Here is a 17,395-nt window from a genome sequence, read left to right as displayed (position 1 = left end):
TCAGGTGGTATAAATTGGTATTTTGCCTGACTGTCCCTGTGGGGAACACTCCAGATCAAGACTCAAAAAGGACTAACCATTCTTCAGTGGTGCACAGTTGAAAGATTAAAAAATAACAACCCTATTTATTTATCATGGAGCATATAATGTGTTTTATTTTGCTGACAACAGCCTTCATCTCACAGGTAGGGTGTTCATTTCTTTCTTGAAGCTCATGTGTCACAAACATTTTCAGAAAGCCACATTTTTAATGGAAAATATATTTGTACTAATGCCAATTGAAACATTTAAATAGTGTCAGATGACTTAAGTAGCTATATCAAATCTTTTTTTTTTTTTCTTTGTGTGGGGAAAGTCAGTTCAGTTGTATGCTTTCTCTTGTTTACGCAGCTCACTAAAGTTACAAAAAAACTGGATATACATAGCCAGACAAGGTTCTCTGTTTGAGTCTGCTCAGGTGTGGGTTTTCTCCTTGTAAACAGTCTTTCTCCCACAGTTCAAAAATATGCATTTTGGTTTTATTGAAAAGTCTTTCATTGTCCACATGACTGTGTAACTAGTTGTTTATCCTTATGTCAAGAGCAATCGGCCTTGTTGAGGATGTACTGGACCTCTTGCCGCAAAGATTGTACAAATGAGAAATAGGGCCATAGAAAATAGATGGATGGGAAAACAGTGTAACACAATCCTTTCTGGGATTCTGGTCAACCTCCAATTAGGAAACATTTTCCCCATTAGACATCATGGAAAGGGAATTAATCAGTTCATCCTTAAAGTAAATGCTAACTTTAATATCTAAAGTGTGATGTGCTTTAATAGTAGATGTCTCAGCTCTTTGTAGATAGAAGAATATATCCCTGTGAGTACTTGTGTTTCTAGGTCAGGGGTGGCCAACTCCAGTCCTCGAGAGCTGCTATCCGGTCTGTTTTCCATAACTCCCTCCACCAACACACCTGAATCAAATCATTGAGATCGGTATGAAGCTTCAGGACAGCTTGCTGATGAGTTGATCATTTGATTCAGGTGTGGTAGAGGAGGGAGATATGGAAAACACGGATTTGACCACCCCTGTACTAGGTTCTTTTGACAGTAATCTTGTGCTTACATACAATGCAAAAAAATCAATCAAATGACAGCTTATATCACAAAACAACCATTACTCAAGTTAATCATAGTAATGCCCTCAGAGCACAAAGAATCAATCTGTATTGTTATCTTTTAAATAAGCTGTTTTGTTATCTAATTGTTGGGCCCGGCGGGCGAGTGGTTCATGCAGCCGCTTCTCAGTTCTAGGGTCCAGGGTTCGATCCCTGGTCGGTCCTCACTGTGGGGAGTTTGCATGTTCTCTGTTCCTGGGCTTGTGTGGGTTTTCTCCAGATGACTCGATTTCCTCCCACATCTCAAAAACATGCAGGGTAGGCTGTCTGAACACTCTAAATTGCATGAGCATGAATGGTTGTCCGTTTCCTTGTGCCCTGTGATTGGCTGCCCACCGATTCAGGGTGTCCCCCACCTGGCACCCATAGTTAGCTGGGATAAGCTCCAGTACCCCCTGCAACCCTTGTGAGGATAAGCCATTCAGAAAATGAATGAATGACTTAAAAATGTCTGAAATGTTTCAACAACATATAATTCATAACATCAAAATTGCTTAACATTTTTAGGTAAAAATTCATTTGTTAATTATCAACATAAATAAATAGGTGTTTGAAGTAAACAAACAAGTCGTAGCAGACTTTGTATTGCCAGATGATTTCTAAAGAATAGATATTGTATATTATATCATAAAATTGGTGTTTTACAACCCTTGTAAAGCATTTTATCAGTTTTAAATAAAAGTAGAATCCGACAACATGGTGAGATAAGATCTTATCATAGTGTTTGCCCTAACCTCGATTCCCATTATATATGATAGCTATTTGAGCTGCTCTTGTTGTTGTTAAAGCAAACAGTGTTTGATCAATTCTTATTTGAAATGGCAACTTCTTCAATGTCTTCCTATTTTTATAATTGGGTTGCTATCTTGCTATACTGTATGGGTCAATAGATGTTCGAGTGAGAGCACCTCATGTTGTTGCTAAGAATTTATAGTGGAAAAGAAAATTATTTAATGCACATCTACATTCCTTTACACTTTATACACCCATCAAAAGTCAAGTCAAAAGCCTTAATTGTCATTATACAGCAAGTGCGTATAACAAAATTAGTGGTGCCATGTTGCTATATTGCTCTACGTTAGCAAGTTATTGTTATTTGAATTGTCCTTGATATTTTTGTCTGTTGGCTCAAAATGATCCAGGTGATGGCGATCTGTCCTGCGACCTGCAAATGTCCCACAGGCCATCCGGTTTGCCCTCCAGGAGTTAGCACTTTACCAGATGGATGTGGGTGCTGCAAGGTGTGTGCTGCACAGCTTAACCAAGACTGCAGTCCCATCAAGCCTTGTGATCATTACAAAGGGCTGGAGTGCAATTATGGCAACGATATCACGGAGACCTGGGGTGTGTGCCGAGGTAAGAGCACATTGCATGCTGGGAAAAAGGAATTTCTCCAAGAAGACCAACCAATAGTGCCCACAAAAAGATTCAAGTAATCAATGGAAATCTTTTCACGATGATGGGATTGGTTCATAAAATGACAGGATCTCATTTTTGCTTGCAGACCGCTGGAAACTAATCATCCAAGTGGGAAAAAGTGATAAATGTGGGGAAAAAATCCTGCTAAATTTGTGTTCCTTTCCCAAATCCCAGCAATTAATTAATGGTAAATGATAAATCCCTCAATTTGCTATTTGAACCAGAAGGAATGGTTCCATTGTAACGTAAATGGCAAAAAAATAGTATATACAGTTGTACCTTTTCTTGCTAAATTTATTGGTTCTAGAACTAGTTTCGTAACTTTGATGTTTTTTGTAAGTAGAGAAGTACTTTTTATGTAAATCATCAAATTCATTCCACGGTCCTCAAAAAAATGACCAACTAAACCCTTTAAAAATGAGAAAAATGATCAGTGTCCCAATTTCATATGAAAGATGTGATAAACCCACAAATATGAGAGAAAATGATAATAAAATTATTAATGTTTTAAAATGAATAACAAACATCCAAAAATATTTCCAATTTGTGCGGGTGCATACAAGTTTGAGGAGGCTAACGTTAGGCACATGCACATAAAGAGATGTAAACAACTTCAAATTATGAATTCAAAACAACTTATAGCGTTCTGTACAGAGGGGCCAACATGACAATATTCATCATATTACTAAAAACTGTACGTTAACTTATTCACTGCCATTGATGGCATATTTTAACTTAGGGCTGGCTGAGAACGAGTCGGCGGTGGTAAAATTAATTACAAGTAATAATCTGGTAGGAGAGCATTTTTACAATAAATATATTTTTCTTCTGTTTATGGTTCCTGATGAAAAAATAAACCCAATCTATTTCCACTTTTGTAGGAATAAATGGGTTGTGAAACCCAAAAGGCAATGTGTGTGGGAGCTACCAGTTTGTTCTGTACAATGGCATGTAAGGCCAGCACAAGCATAAACATAACTGAGATGCTTTATGGTAGCAAAGTAATGGAGATAAAAATAAGCTTCATGCCAGAGCTGTTCTACAAACTATGAATAGCAGGTCCTTCTCGCTTAGGAGACGAGTAGTCTGACACTTCCTATCGCCTCAATTCCATTGACCTTTCAGTCCAAAACGTTGTTGCCATGGAAAGTTATTGTGCCATGTCTTGCTGCAGTCACGCTCCAGTGAATACAGAAACGCATGTGTGAATTGTTGTCATGCTTGTCAGAGGTTGACACGGCTCTGTAATATCTAATGTGGGGTGATTAACCGTGTGCCTTAAATAATTTCTTCCTCTTGATGCGAGTCATTTTTTTTAAAGGTGCTATTTTTTTCACAATTTTAAAGCATTTCCAGGTGTCGAAATTCATAACAGGGTCAATAATTAAAAACCCCTCAGCCTCGCCAACTGGATAAAAAAATGTGGCTGTATTATGTTGTGTGTATATATATGTATATATATGGTGTATACATATGTATATTTTTGTTGTGTATGTGTGTGAATGTATGTGTATGTCTGTGTATGTGTATGTATATATGTGTATGTATGTGTATGTGTATGTATATATGGGTATGTATATGTGTATGTATGTGTGTATGTGTGTATACATGTGTATGTATGTGTATATATGTATGTGTGTGTGTATATATATGTATATGTATGTATGTATGTAAAGATATGTATGTATATGTATGTATATATATGTGTATATATGTATATATATGTGTGTGTATGTGTATATGTATATATATATGTGTATATATGTGTGTGTATGTATATGTATATATGTGTGTATATGTATATATGTATGTATGTGTATATGTATGTATATATGTTTATATATGTGTATATATATATGTATATATATGTGTGTATATATGTGTATATGTGTATATATATATATATATATATATATATATATATATATATATATATATATATATATATATATATATATATATATATGTATATTTATATTTGGTGTGTGTACTGCAAATGAATAGTACAGAACAAAGACCAACTTTTTTTAATATTAACAACCAGCTCTCCTACTTCATCCTCGCTTAGGCATACATTTAAAGAAACTGATGTTTTGCACTAACACACGCACGCTGCTTCTGTGACTCGTACAAAAGCAAAACTGTCATGTACGTCAATGCAAGCCATAAACCAGGAAGGTCGAGTGATAAGATGGAGAGGCTCCAACAATCGTTCTTCTATACTTTGATTGGCTTCCCTGCATGTTGAACACATCAAAATAGAAGTCCAATACCAAACATGGGCTATCGGAACTCCACTAAACAATATTGGTATACTTGTGATTAAAAATGTTTCATGCCTTTTGTTTTCTAGCCAAATCAGAAGGACGTTCATGTGACTACAACGGCAGAATCTACCAGAACGGCGAGAGTTTCCGTGTCCGCTGTAAGCACCAGTGTACCTGCGTGGATGGCGCTGTGGGATGCGGACCGCTTTGTGACCACAAGTTGCCAGCGGTCTCCCCATCGTGCCCTTCCCCTCAGCTGGTTAGGTTGCCTGGGCAGTGTTGCTTCACTGTGGACTGTCACAAAAGCACCTGGCGCCTTCCGAACAAACATAACCCAAAGGTTCGTATTTCTGTGAGCTGCAAATATAAGATCGATCGATGGATGGTGTGTGTACTGTCAATATATGTTCATCTTACAAATGTAAACCCCTAAATAAATTATAAACTTACTGTAACTTTATGTTTAGTAGTTGTTTTAAGTACAGAAAAGGCCAACTGCCTTATTAAATCTATTAATAATCTAACCTACTAGTAATTGGAGGGTCACTATAAATCAGTGTTTCCCAACCATTTTTGAGCTGCGTCACTTTTTTTGCATTGCAAAAAGGTGAAAATCATCTCATTTAAAACTCTGTCGCCTATATTTACAATATAAAGTGATTCTTATCAAAGTTTAATCAAAAGGAATCAAATAAGCCCACCAAAAATTATTTCAAAATCTAATATTTTACGCCAACCTTATATTGCCAAAAGTTACAACTTCTGGTTCAAGTGACATAAAAATAAGTAATGTGCCAATTTAATTTTCATAATTGTATGACTTTTTCTCCCAAGTTTACTTAAACCTTTTATTCAAAAGCAGATTTGTGGTCACGCAGACAAACGTTTATGCCTGTGTATGTAAATATCACTATATAGACTTATTGTTCATCACATTTCAATTTTAATCTCGCAATGTTAAAATTGTTCTCTTATAATATTACAATTTATGACTTCTTGGGAGGAAATAAATAAACCAGTGTGCCGCCGCACAAAGTTTACGAAACACTGCCGTAAATTACCCTCTCTAACGTGTCTTTGTTCTTCATTGTAGATGCCTTTTCCAGAACAATGGCAACCCAAATTGCAGCACCATCCCGCTTCTCAACCTCATGAAAATGATCTACCCATGGCCAATGATATTGCTCCCCTGAAGACAAGTGGCTGGGAGGCTGAACGCGGCTACAAACACCTCCCTGGTCAGTGCAAACCGTTAAACTTAGTCCAATGCAGTTAAAAATGTTTGGTTGTCATGTTTTTAATCTATTTTGATGCTTATAAATTGGATAAACTAAACTATTAATTTCAAGGCTCAACCATGTGTGTGTTTTTACTTTCTGGTCTTCAGTGTGGACCCACGGGCAAAAGTGTGTCATCCTTACGACGGAATGGTCTCAGTGCTCACGTAGTTGTGGAACTGGCATCTCGTCTCGTCTCTCCAACAAGAATCCACAGTGCAAGCTGGAGAGCGAAATCCGGCTATGTACAGTGCGGCCATGCAGTGTTTTGCAGCCTCCTTTAAGCAAGGTAATCTTCCGGAACTATAGTTTATTTACATCTTTTTCTAGATAAAAGAGGGCTACAGTGGTACCTCTAAATACGAGCTTAATTCGCCTGTATGTCGATCTTCTCGTAACTCGAACAAACGTTTCCATTGAAATGAACTAAAAACAAATTAATTCGTTCCAACCCTCTGAAAAAACACCAAAAACAGGATATTGGATTGGAAAAAAATGTTTCATTTCTTCTAATTCGCCATCTATTAACAAAGTAACACATAACTAACTAGTGGTTTAATAGTAATAAAATGTTTAATAGAACTAAAATTAGACACTGAAAAAATGCAACGCTCCGCTCAGTGGTCGTAAATATCTGTTATACACGAAAGAGATGCGGCAAAAAAGAAAGACAGTGCGCTACAATGATAAACAGCCTCTCATGTCTTGGCCACCAGGCTTTCTCGCATCTCGAAATTTTTCTCGTATGTAGAGATAATTATTTACTCAAAATTTTCCTCGTATCTCGAGCCGCTCGTATGTAGAGGTGCTCGTATGTAGAGGTACCACTGTATATGCAAGAAAAAGTGCTTAGCGCTGCTTGTCTATTGCAAAGAAAAAACTCTGGGCTAATAGTTGAACCTCCTCCCTTTACCTGTCCTTGTTTGACGTCAAAGCAACTTTTCTAGCTTTTAGTCAGTTTCCATTACAAAATATTATAAATCTAGGGGAATCTGCAGATTCAGAATGTGATTATTTTAGGTTTTATTTTATTGACAGCAATTTTTGTTTTAACATTATAATACATTATACAAAGTCACTAGTACACATTAAAAAAACAATTTTAAACCCTCATTATATATACTCCCTGTTTTTTATACTGGCAAAAACAGGGAATACTATATATTCCCTGTTTTTGCCATATAGAAAAAACACTTGTTTTCTGATTTTTTTTTTGGCATGTAATTTATTATATTTAAACTTTCGAGGCCCCAATGAACACCACAAGCACTAAACCAGTATTTTGTCTTGTGCTATTTTAACTGCCCCAAGCTTATTTCTGATGATATTGTGTTGGAGTTTAGTCTACGTGTACATTGGCACTCTCCAGACAGGCAGCCAGGGAATTCCTGCCAAGCAACTGGCCATAGCCAAGCGTCGTGTGGTGGCTCTATATTAATTCTCTGGGCTATACACACACCAGGACCTCTTTGTCATGCTTGCTTAACTTTAAAACTCTGGTCCGAAGGATAATAATAGCATGCTGCAAGGCTGCAAAATGTTGCTGTTATTCGAAAATGAAATGAGTTGTTTTGAATGGAGGAATCTTAAACATTGGCTTACTTTCAGATTGTTCCAAAACATCAGTACTACAGCCGTTCGATGTCACAAATTACTATTTGGATAGTTGTGATAAAAATTTAGATCTGGGCTATATTAGATAAGTAATTTAGGACGGAAACATACTATATGTCTGTCATTCTAAGAAGAAATGCATTGCAAACCTTTATTGTAAATATTTAGAAAACAAATAATGTCTTGTAGGATATTATAGACTATGAAATTACATTTGTGTGGTATAAATATAAAGTTGTGAATTAATAGAACAGTTCAATGTACATTTTTATCAGTAGTAATAATAAGTTCATGATTCAAAATTCATGAATGCACTCTTAAAAATGCTAAAGCGTGAAACATTTACTATGAAAAAACAGTTTTATCCATCAGTATGTAATGCATTTAAATTTAAAAGCAAATTGATAATATATAACATTCATCAATTAAGATGAATATGAATCTATTTTAAAGAGAATTAATTCAAGTCAAATTCATTTATGTTTTGAAGGTGAGAGAAAAATGGTTTGGTTGATGGTGAGATCAAAATGTTGGTGGGGGGAAAGTGATCATGGAATAAAGTTAGTTCATTCATTTTCCGTACATCTTATCCTCATAAGGGTCGTGGGGTGGGGGGTGCTGGAGCCTATCCCAGCTGACTTCGGGCCAGAGGCAGGGGACACTCTGAATTGGTGGCCAACCAATCATGGGGCACAAGGAAAATAAAAAATAAAATGTGTAAATCATGGAACAACTGTACTGTCTAAAAACGGTTCTAATAATACATGTATTTTGTCTTCCTAATCCCAGAGAGGCAGGAAGTGCTCCACCATGCAAAAATCTAAGATCCCCCTCCATCTGACCTTTGATGACTGTGCAAGCAAGCGCCTGTACCGGCCCAACTTCTGCGGCCAGTGTTCAGACGGGCGCTGCTGCTCACCACGTCGCTCCCGCACCCTGCCAGTCGACTTCATCTGCCCAGATGGTCTGCCTCTGCAGAGGTCAGTAATGTTCATCCAGTCGTGCAAATGCAGCAAGGCGGCCTGTGGTCACCTGAACGATGTAGCCCTCCCACCACAGCGCTGGATGTATGGAGACGTGCACAAATTCATAGACGAGCAGTGATTTTTTTTTTAGGGGGGGTGGGAATATGCGACGACAAGCCAGGTTTTAGATTGCTTCTCTTGGCTTTAAGTAAGGAAGACGAAGAACATGTAATGCACGTGGCCAAGAGTGACCTTGTTCAGACGGGGGAGCTAAATTAGACCCTTGACGCAGCCCTGGACTCTGTTGCGAGGGATAAGATTGCTTATTTCGACATGAAGAATATTTGTGAGGCTCTCCTGACAAGCCGCAAGATGAAAACCTTCGCGATGAGAAAGGACCTTTGACTATGTTGAGCAGGGTTCACTTGTAGCAATATTTTGGCTGGTGTACAATTAGCCCCAAAAATTTGAAAGGATAACTTTTTTTTATACTGATAAACTCACTGAATTGAAAGTCATTTGCACTGAAGTTGCACAGATTTTGGCTCTTCAAACGGTACAAATACAGTAAATTGTAAAATTGTACTACTAATTTGCAATGAAGTCAATTTAACCCACTCGCAATAAGCATCCGTTTAAAACAAATAGCATACTGAAATATTAGTCAAGTTGAAAACAAATAGCATACTGAAATATTAGTCAAGTTGTTTATTTCAACAATCAGTTTGCCTTCAACCGAAAAAATGGGAATCACATTTACTTAATTGAGGTTAACCAAATGTATGGAGCATCATCCTTTTATATGCCAGATTATAGCGTGTACCCCACTTACACCATTCCAATGGCACTCTATCCAGTATGTATTCACACTGCTTTCAACCATAAGATAAACTGGTGGTATGTGGTGTGAAGCACTGTCTGCCCTGTTCGACAGGCTGTCATGTTGACAGCACTCCAGAATGTTGTTTCTGAATTCAATTCAGTAATAAAATTTTAACTATGTATCATTTCATATTGACATGTTTTCTGTGACTACTGGTGTCTAGCAATAGTTTAACACCCATTTTTCCATCCCTTGAAACAGAAAGCCCAACACTGGTCTTTGGATGAAATGCCTTCCTCTGTTGGAATCATTTCATACAGAGACAAGTATTCATCTATGTTAGTTTGTGTATATTCCCCACACTTCACTAATTTGGACTTCAATATCCAGTTTCCAATTGTGTGGTCAGTCAACTTGAATGAATATTAAGGACACTGGAAAGCAAGGAAAATAAGGTAAAAAACGTTTATTTCCTCAAACAAGCAACATTGTTTAAAAAGAAAGATCACTAAAACAAGCAACAACATGGTAAAATGTATTTAACTTGCCAACATATAGTGGCTGTGAGACATTGGTTCTTGTTATTCTTAACAAAATACATCAAGGGTCACACAAACTGGAAACTTCAGATTCATCTGGACTGTTCAACTGTGAGAGGAAAAAGAAAAGTAACGGTGAGTTTGAGTTACACAAATATTACTAATAAAGTAGCAATTAAATCAAATCTCAATCAAGCAGATGACTCACTGTAGGTAGAGATATCAATCTCCTCTGGCAGCTCAGCCACGTTGACCTCAAAGCGGTCTTGGACCTCGTTCAGGGTCTTGGCGTCAGTCTCGTCGGACACGAAACTGATGGCCAGACCTTTGGTGCCAAACCTGCCGGCCCGAGCCACCTGCAGGAGGAGGGTAAAAAAAAGTGTGATTTAGGTTTACCGAGTCGCCGGATGGCGCCGTTTCTAAACTGACCCTGTGCAGGTAAGAGTCGGAATCCTCTGGCATGTCGTAGTTGAAAACAATGTTGACACGTTCGATGTCCATGCCTCGGCCAAACAGGTTGGTGGCGACCAGGATCCGCCGCTGGAAGTCTTTAAACTGCTGGTACCGGGACAATCTGCGACAACACACCAAGGTAGGAGGATTTCCTTTAAAATAGGGTCAGTTTTGCTAGCTTAACTTTATCCACTTCACGAGTGAGCGAAATGATCCCATCATTGCAGCATGAAAAAAAGAGCCCAGAAATTGCATGTACAGTCGTTGGATTAGAAAATCATTGTTTGCATTCATGTTTGGAGATGCAATAAGTGCATTAGTAAAGAGTATTTATAATATTTCGCCTGGACTTAACCCCTTAATTTACATTTAACACAATTTTAAATTTAATTGCGGAAATACAAAAAAATATATATACAAAAGAGATTTGAATTTTCTGAGTTGTACCTAAAATAGGGAACAAATAAAATTTAAAGCTTTTTTAAAGTTTTTTTTTTAAATTTGAGAACTTTCACTTTTTTTGGTTTATTTTCCATGAATGTACTTATGTACACTTCAATGGTTTCTGTTCGCATTAACTCTTTAGCTGCAAATGTTGACACTGGACGTCCAATCCATTTAAAGTGGGAGGAATGGAGAGCTGAAACCCACCCACCCAGTTCAGATGGATTGGGCATCTACTAGTGAATTCTCATTTCAATCCACAGGATAAAGATGATTGGAAGCGTAGATGACACAAGGATTAAAATGTAAATTATGGGATAACCTTGATGAGGAAAAGTGATCTTGTTTGACAATGGAAGAAATACACGATATGCTCCTCCTACCTCTGCTCCTGTCCCATGCCACCGTGAATGGCAATGGCTGGGAAGTTCTGCTCCACGAGCAGCTGGGACAATGCCACACAGCGATGCACTGACTTGACAAATATCACCACCTTGGGAACAAGTCACAGCACAGGTGTAAGGCTCATTTTAAACTCTTAAGCTAGCTGTGTAGACCTTCAACAGTTTCATACCTGGTTGAACTCAAGCACGTCAAGCAGGTCAAAGAGCTTTCTGTTCTTCTCGCTGTCCTTCAACTTGCAGTAGTATTGCTGCAGGCCGTGCAGGGTCAGCTTGGTCTCGTCATCCACAAACACCTCCATGGGCTACACCGGGAGAGAAGATTAGTCTCACTAACCATATACTGAATTTTCCAGACTATAAATCACTTTTTTTTCATAGTTTGGCTGGGCTTGTGAATAATATTCAAATGAGACTTGTATATGTTTTTTATTTTTTCCTCTGACCACTGAGGCTTTTATGTAAATGTGTTTAACCTACAGATATCTGAAAAACTGCTATCCTAACAGATGCCTATGCTTATTTATTGCTACTTTAACATGTTTGTTTTTCCTGATTAAATAAAAATTTGCCCTCAAGAATGCACCTTGTGCTCCAGTGTGACTTATTTTTTGTTCCTCTTTGTTGTGTATTCTTTGGCTGAAGTGACTTATACTCAGGTGTGACTTAGTCCATAAATTATAGTATATAACACCTCGTCTATTAACCCTTAGACTCTCGTCTTAGGCAGCATGAGAACAAAGAAGTATCTGTTTCCTTGGCCTTGCCACCTAAGAGCATCATCACTTTAGCCCTCTAATATGGTCACTTATGGCACTGCTAGCCGTAAGTGCGCAAAGTTCGAGGGCCGCACTGTGAGAGAGCTGACAACCACATCGTCAAAATCATATCTGAACTTATTTCGTTACACATTTAGGGAGGTTAACAACAATACATTTTAAGAACAGCCTTGTGTGTCAAGTAGTGTTATCCCTCGACGTTGGTGACTGATACTGCGATTTTTGGGGTATCGGACAGCAACGGATTTGGTCCCTAGAAAAATGATAATGGTCGTGTAATATTTTTCAACTGAGAATTTCTCAAGAAGGTACAAGCAGGGCTAACTTAACCTTATGGACTACCGTTAACAGTAAGAGATGTCCAGAGCATTTGAACTGGACGCCTGCTGGTGATAAAATAATTTCAATTTCACGCAGAAGCATATGAAGGGAGGTCTATCACCATCAATGGCGCCTAAAAAGTTCAGACAAAAAATGGTCTATCATTTACTGGTGGCCTTATTTGAAGTCTAAAATAATTGGTATTTAAAAACAAAACATCTTGGAAAAAAAGTTTTAAAAAACCTGTATTGGAGATAAAAAATAAATGCACTTCAGGAAGATGCATGACAACTCACATCCTGCATGAACTTGCGGCACACTGGGCGTATCTCCTTGCTGAGCGTGGCACTGAACATCATGACTTGCTTCTCATGGGGCGTCAGTCGGAAAATCTCCTGGATGTCGTGTCTCATGTCTGAAGAGAGGGGCAGGGACTTTGAGCACTTAGGTACGTGAACCTTTTCTTTTCATCTGAACACTATATAGTAATACCTCGACATACGAGTTTGATTGTTATGTTACGAGCGTGTTGGCGTGCAAAAAGTCTCCCCTCGGTGAAATCCCATCTAATTTTAGGACTATTAAAACACTTTAGTACTATTAAACCACTAGTTATTTGTTACTTTGTTAATAGATGAAGAATTAGAACAAAATGTTTTTCAAATCCAATATCCTGTTTTTGGTGTTTTTTCAGAGGGTTAGAACGAATGAATTTGTTTTTAGTTCATTTCTATGGGAAACATTCATTTGAGTTACGAGTGAATCGACATGCGAGCTCAGTCCCGGAACGCATTAAGCTTGTATCTCGAGGTACCACTGTACATCTTATCCGCTTGTTGCACTTCCGCAACATTCCCCGGCACTTACCCAGTTGCTCCAGCATCTTGTCGCACTCGTCGAGCACAAAGTGTTTGATGTTCTTCACGCTGAGGTTCTTGTTGCGGATGAGGGCCAGGGTGCGACCTGGCGTGCCCACCACAATGTGTGGGCAGCTCTGCCGCAGGACGTCCTCGTCCTTCTTGATGGCCATGCCGCCAAAGAAGACGGACACCTTGACGGTAGACATGTATTTGGAGAAGCGCTCGTACTCTTTGCTGATCTGGAAGGCCAGCTCTCGGGTGTGGCACATGACTAGAACAGACACCTGACACATGGAAAATTCATGTTAGCCTCATTTTTAGAATTTACACTTCCAACATCATCCCAAGTGTTGGTGAAGGTAAAGCTTTTTAATGCAAATTTTTAAATTAAAAAGAGGTCTTTTTGTTGTTACTTTGGTTAAAAGAGAACCTAGCAACTATTGTGTTATTCTACAGATTGTTTTTTATGTAACTGCTACTTGTGTATTTGTGGACTGAATGCACAAATAGGGGGAGGCATTATACTGTTATATTAGTAAGCATAGTATGTGTTCTATTTTTCTTAGGTTTTGATATTTCTAAAAATGTTTTGAGATTTCAAATTATTTTGTTCCTTGAAAAAAAAAAAGACATTGCCAGTTGAAGTTGAACTCACTTGACCATCCACAGGTTCAATCTGCTGCAAGGTGGCAAGCACAAACACAGCTGTCTTTCCCATACCAGACTTGGCCTGACACAGAATGTCCATGCCCAGGATGGCTTGAGGGATGCACTCATGTTGAACTGAAAACACAACAAAATGGATGATAAGAATCAGAAAACGTTCACGTACTTCCGACAGAATGGAAGAACATGCCAACTATCCCACTCAAACAAAACATCTTCAAAATTACAATAATCGAACTTTATATTTAATTTTAATAGCATTTGGAGTGAATGACAATAAGACAACTTTCTCACTTACTACTGTCGCAATGCATGCTAACAGGCTGGCTTTCTAAGACTATTTTTTTGTATTGATGACTTCAAGACTTTATTAGCCAACCACAATGCTGCTCTCAACTGTCTTTAAACACTGTTTTGGATATTCTTTGCAGCCATTTACCTTCAGATGGATGCTCAAAACCGCAGTCAATGATGGCCCGGAGGAGCTCGGGCTTCAGGAGGAAATCTCTGAACCCGGAGCTGTGGATGGATACATACGACCCCTTCACAGCTTTCTTGTTTGCCGGGGTAGAACTCTCCAGGGCTCCTTGTGGCTCCTCTTCCTCTTCGTAGTCCAAAAGCTCATTTTCAACATCAGCTTCAGCCATCTACCAGTGAGTAAACACACATTTAGGGTTCAATGTTAAGTTTAGCTGCTGTATTTGTGGAGTCACTTTTGGATTTATTTTGTCTAAAACATATTTGTTCTTTTCAATTCAATATTTATGTGTGCAAGAGTTAAAGTTTACCCTGCAGTAAAGAGTTTGTTCAACCTCAAATCTGCCTATTTCACAATAAAATCTAACTACATCACCTGACTGCCATTTGCCAACACTGTTAGGCTGTATACCAGGTTTTCAGTTTCTATGTCAAACAACCCTCCACCCCAAAGGAAAATAAGATTCAAAATTTAATTGAATCAAAAATGTCACCCCTTACTGTCTTTGCAACAAGTAATTGGCCAGAAATGGCATACTATCTGGATCTTTCTTACGACGGTGATAAGTATGTTATTGGTATCTGAATCACTGGAAAGATCTTCAGACGATACAGTTAAAACTAGGAATTTACAGTTTTAAAAAATGAATTAAAATCAGACTAAACAAAAGTCCTGGTGTCGAGTGTAGATCGCTGATAGTCGATAAATTGAACTTATTCAAATTAAACAGCCAATTTATTTTTCTCTTCAAAAACTCATCAAATACGAGCATGCTCCTTATAATTTGATAATTACAACTCAGCTAAGCACTACAACACTGTTTGTAAGGAAGGCGGTCGTTCTTCCTAATAGCCAAACAAGCTTATTGTAATGTTACTGCGCTCGGCGTGTTCAATGGGACTACCAACTGAATTATAATTCTTCCGTCGCTAAAGCTACAACAAATTGAATATGAGTTTATTGCACGTTTGGTATATTTAATGTGACCGAACGATTCGCACAATAACCGAAGATCCGAATTTGATCGGGAAACGCGACCGAGGAAAAGCGCGGTTAGCTTATTTCGGTTAGCCTACTAGCCAATGCGCAAGTAGCAATTGCGGCCTACATCTCAAATAAAGAATATACAAATTTTAAAACTAGTAGACGGTAACTGATCATATGTGTGTTTATACATGTGCGATGACTTGCGTGTACGAGCATAATTAAACGGTGCACATACCTTTCAGCACCTTAATTCTTTGTTTGTCACGCCGACGTCGATGAAATGACTCTGCACGATAGCAAGTAACCACGGCACAGTGAGCAATGGTGCGTTCAAGTACTTATGGGAAAGGCAGCTTCACCTCATCTCCATATTGTGTTACAGGCCAAACAACAAATTAAATTGCTCAAGTTATTTCATATTTCAATCTAATATATAATGAATTTACAATTACAATTAAAACTGATTATAAAGGCATCTAGAAGTCCATCACAATGAAATTAAATTTTAAAAAGTAGCAAGATTTATAAAGCGGGGTGAACTTCTCATTTTCTAGCACGTGGCAGAGCAGTCACTTATAAATGCCACAAGATGGCGGTAAATCACCTAAAACGTAGATTATGACAAAAAGTGGCAGATGTGACTTCACAAAAACAAAACATGCACACCAGACTGTACATAAACTGTACGTATTAGGTCATTAACCCCGATAGAAACAAAATCCAAAATATCTTGAACAAACCAATCAATAGCAACAATAGTATATTGTGCCAGACTCCACTATAGGTGATACTTTTATTGCTTTATATTATTATACTTGCCATATACCAGTATACCTCTGACTTATTGGTAAATGACAAACATTTTTGGAGTAATTTAATTATTTCCTATTTAATAATTAATCATTATGAGGCCAATAAAACGCAATTGGATATTAGACCACCAGTTCATCTCTGATGGCACAGTGGTTTGCGGCTCATCATCACAAACACAGGCCTTCCAATGTGTGTATGTTGGGCACTTCTAATATGCAATAATGCCTGGATGTTGCCACACTTACCTACACATATCATCAATTTGACGTTCAGATAAACACGTCAACAGCAATCAGATGAACTGTACTAAGGCGTTTGGCATTCAGCCTAAAGGCACAAGCAAATTACGGATGTGATGAATGGCTACACAACATAACCTAATAGTGCATGTAGAAAATAAACAGTTCATCAATATGCCAAGGCCATCGCAATAAATTCTGGGAATTCCAGGAACAATTGAGTCTTTGACCCATTTAGGCTAGGACCACCTCTGGTCACAATAGATGTAGAAAGATATACAGTATAAGTTCAACTTACTTGATGAACAAAACATTAAGACGTACAAAGTATACACAGAAAACCAAGTAATGAATGCTTTTCTTATGTGATTCTAAATTTTCATGCATTTGGTCTCTTATGTAGAGTGGAAACTGGAAAGCAATGTGAATATGTTTAACTTACTCGTAAACAGTTTTGACATCCGCTCAATTTATGATCTCGTAGATGTGCATGTTTCATGATCTTTTAATCTTCATTGTCAACACTACTGTAGGGCATGCTCAGACTAAGATGAAACAAGCTATTTATAACCCTTGTTATTTCATACCTTGTTCTGCGTCTATTTCCAGTCAAATTCAACTCTTCAATGCAAGTTCTGGGTGACATGCTGGCCAACTGGTTAACACAACCACCTTAAATTAAGGTCATTGCATAGTCATTGTCTCCAAATTTGGCATCTACATGTTCTCCCCATGCCTTTTCTCAATGTTTCCCTAAAACTGGCGTCACAAGTCAACTGAAGACGATGCCTTTCAAGATTCTGACTATATCGACATTTTGTTTGATTTATAAAATGTCATCAAGATTCATTTGCACTACCCTGTTCTCATTTTCTGTAAACAAACTAGCTCTT

General features: G+C 38.0%; 2 protein-coding genes and 1 long non-coding RNA gene across 3 annotated transcripts; 2 read left to right on the top strand and 1 right to left on the bottom strand.

Annotated features, from left to right (window-relative positions):
- The first annotated feature begins 23 nt into the window (after positions 1-23).
- LOC144078042 (CCN family member 1-like) lies at positions 24-9,223 on the top strand. The gene is made up of 6 exons (XM_077606235.1): positions 24-185; positions 2,300-2,513; positions 4,930-5,183; positions 5,937-6,081; positions 6,231-6,409; positions 8,524-9,223. Exons 1-6 carry the CDS (start codon positions 135-137, stop codon positions 8,836-8,838), a joined length of 1,158 nt encoding a protein of 385 aa, XP_077462361.1. The 5' UTR covers positions 24-134; the 3' UTR covers positions 8,839-9,223.
- A 564-nt stretch (positions 9,224-9,787) lies between these two features.
- Positions 9,788-11,944, top strand: LOC144077895 (uncharacterized). The gene is made up of 2 exons (XR_013301123.1): positions 9,788-10,653; positions 11,222-11,944. It is a non-coding gene; the product is annotated as an uncharacterized LOC144077895 (long non-coding RNA).
- Positions 9,974-15,838, bottom strand: LOC144077894 (ATP-dependent RNA helicase DDX39A). Its single transcript, XM_077605993.1, has 10 exons — positions 15,686-15,838; positions 14,425-14,632; positions 13,975-14,102; positions 13,327-13,603; positions 12,756-12,874; positions 11,533-11,664; positions 11,342-11,451; positions 10,491-10,635; positions 10,270-10,417; positions 9,974-10,170 (listed from the first exon to the last, which is right to left on the bottom strand). Exons 2-10 carry the CDS (start codon positions 14,630-14,632, stop codon positions 10,154-10,156), a joined length of 1,284 nt encoding a protein of 427 aa, XP_077462119.1. The 5' UTR covers positions 15,686-15,838; the 3' UTR covers positions 9,974-10,153.
- Between the last annotated feature and the right edge of the window lie 1,557 nt (positions 15,839-17,395).

Source organism: Stigmatopora argus, chromosome 7, assembly GCF_051989625.1.
Source record: "Stigmatopora argus isolate UIUO_Sarg chromosome 7, RoL_Sarg_1.0, whole genome shotgun sequence".
NCBI classification, from domain to species: Eukaryota; Metazoa; Chordata; class Actinopteri; order Syngnathiformes; family Syngnathidae; genus Stigmatopora; species Stigmatopora argus.
Note: the sequence above shows the minus strand (reverse complement) of the source record. Positions and strands in the feature narration are given on the sequence as shown.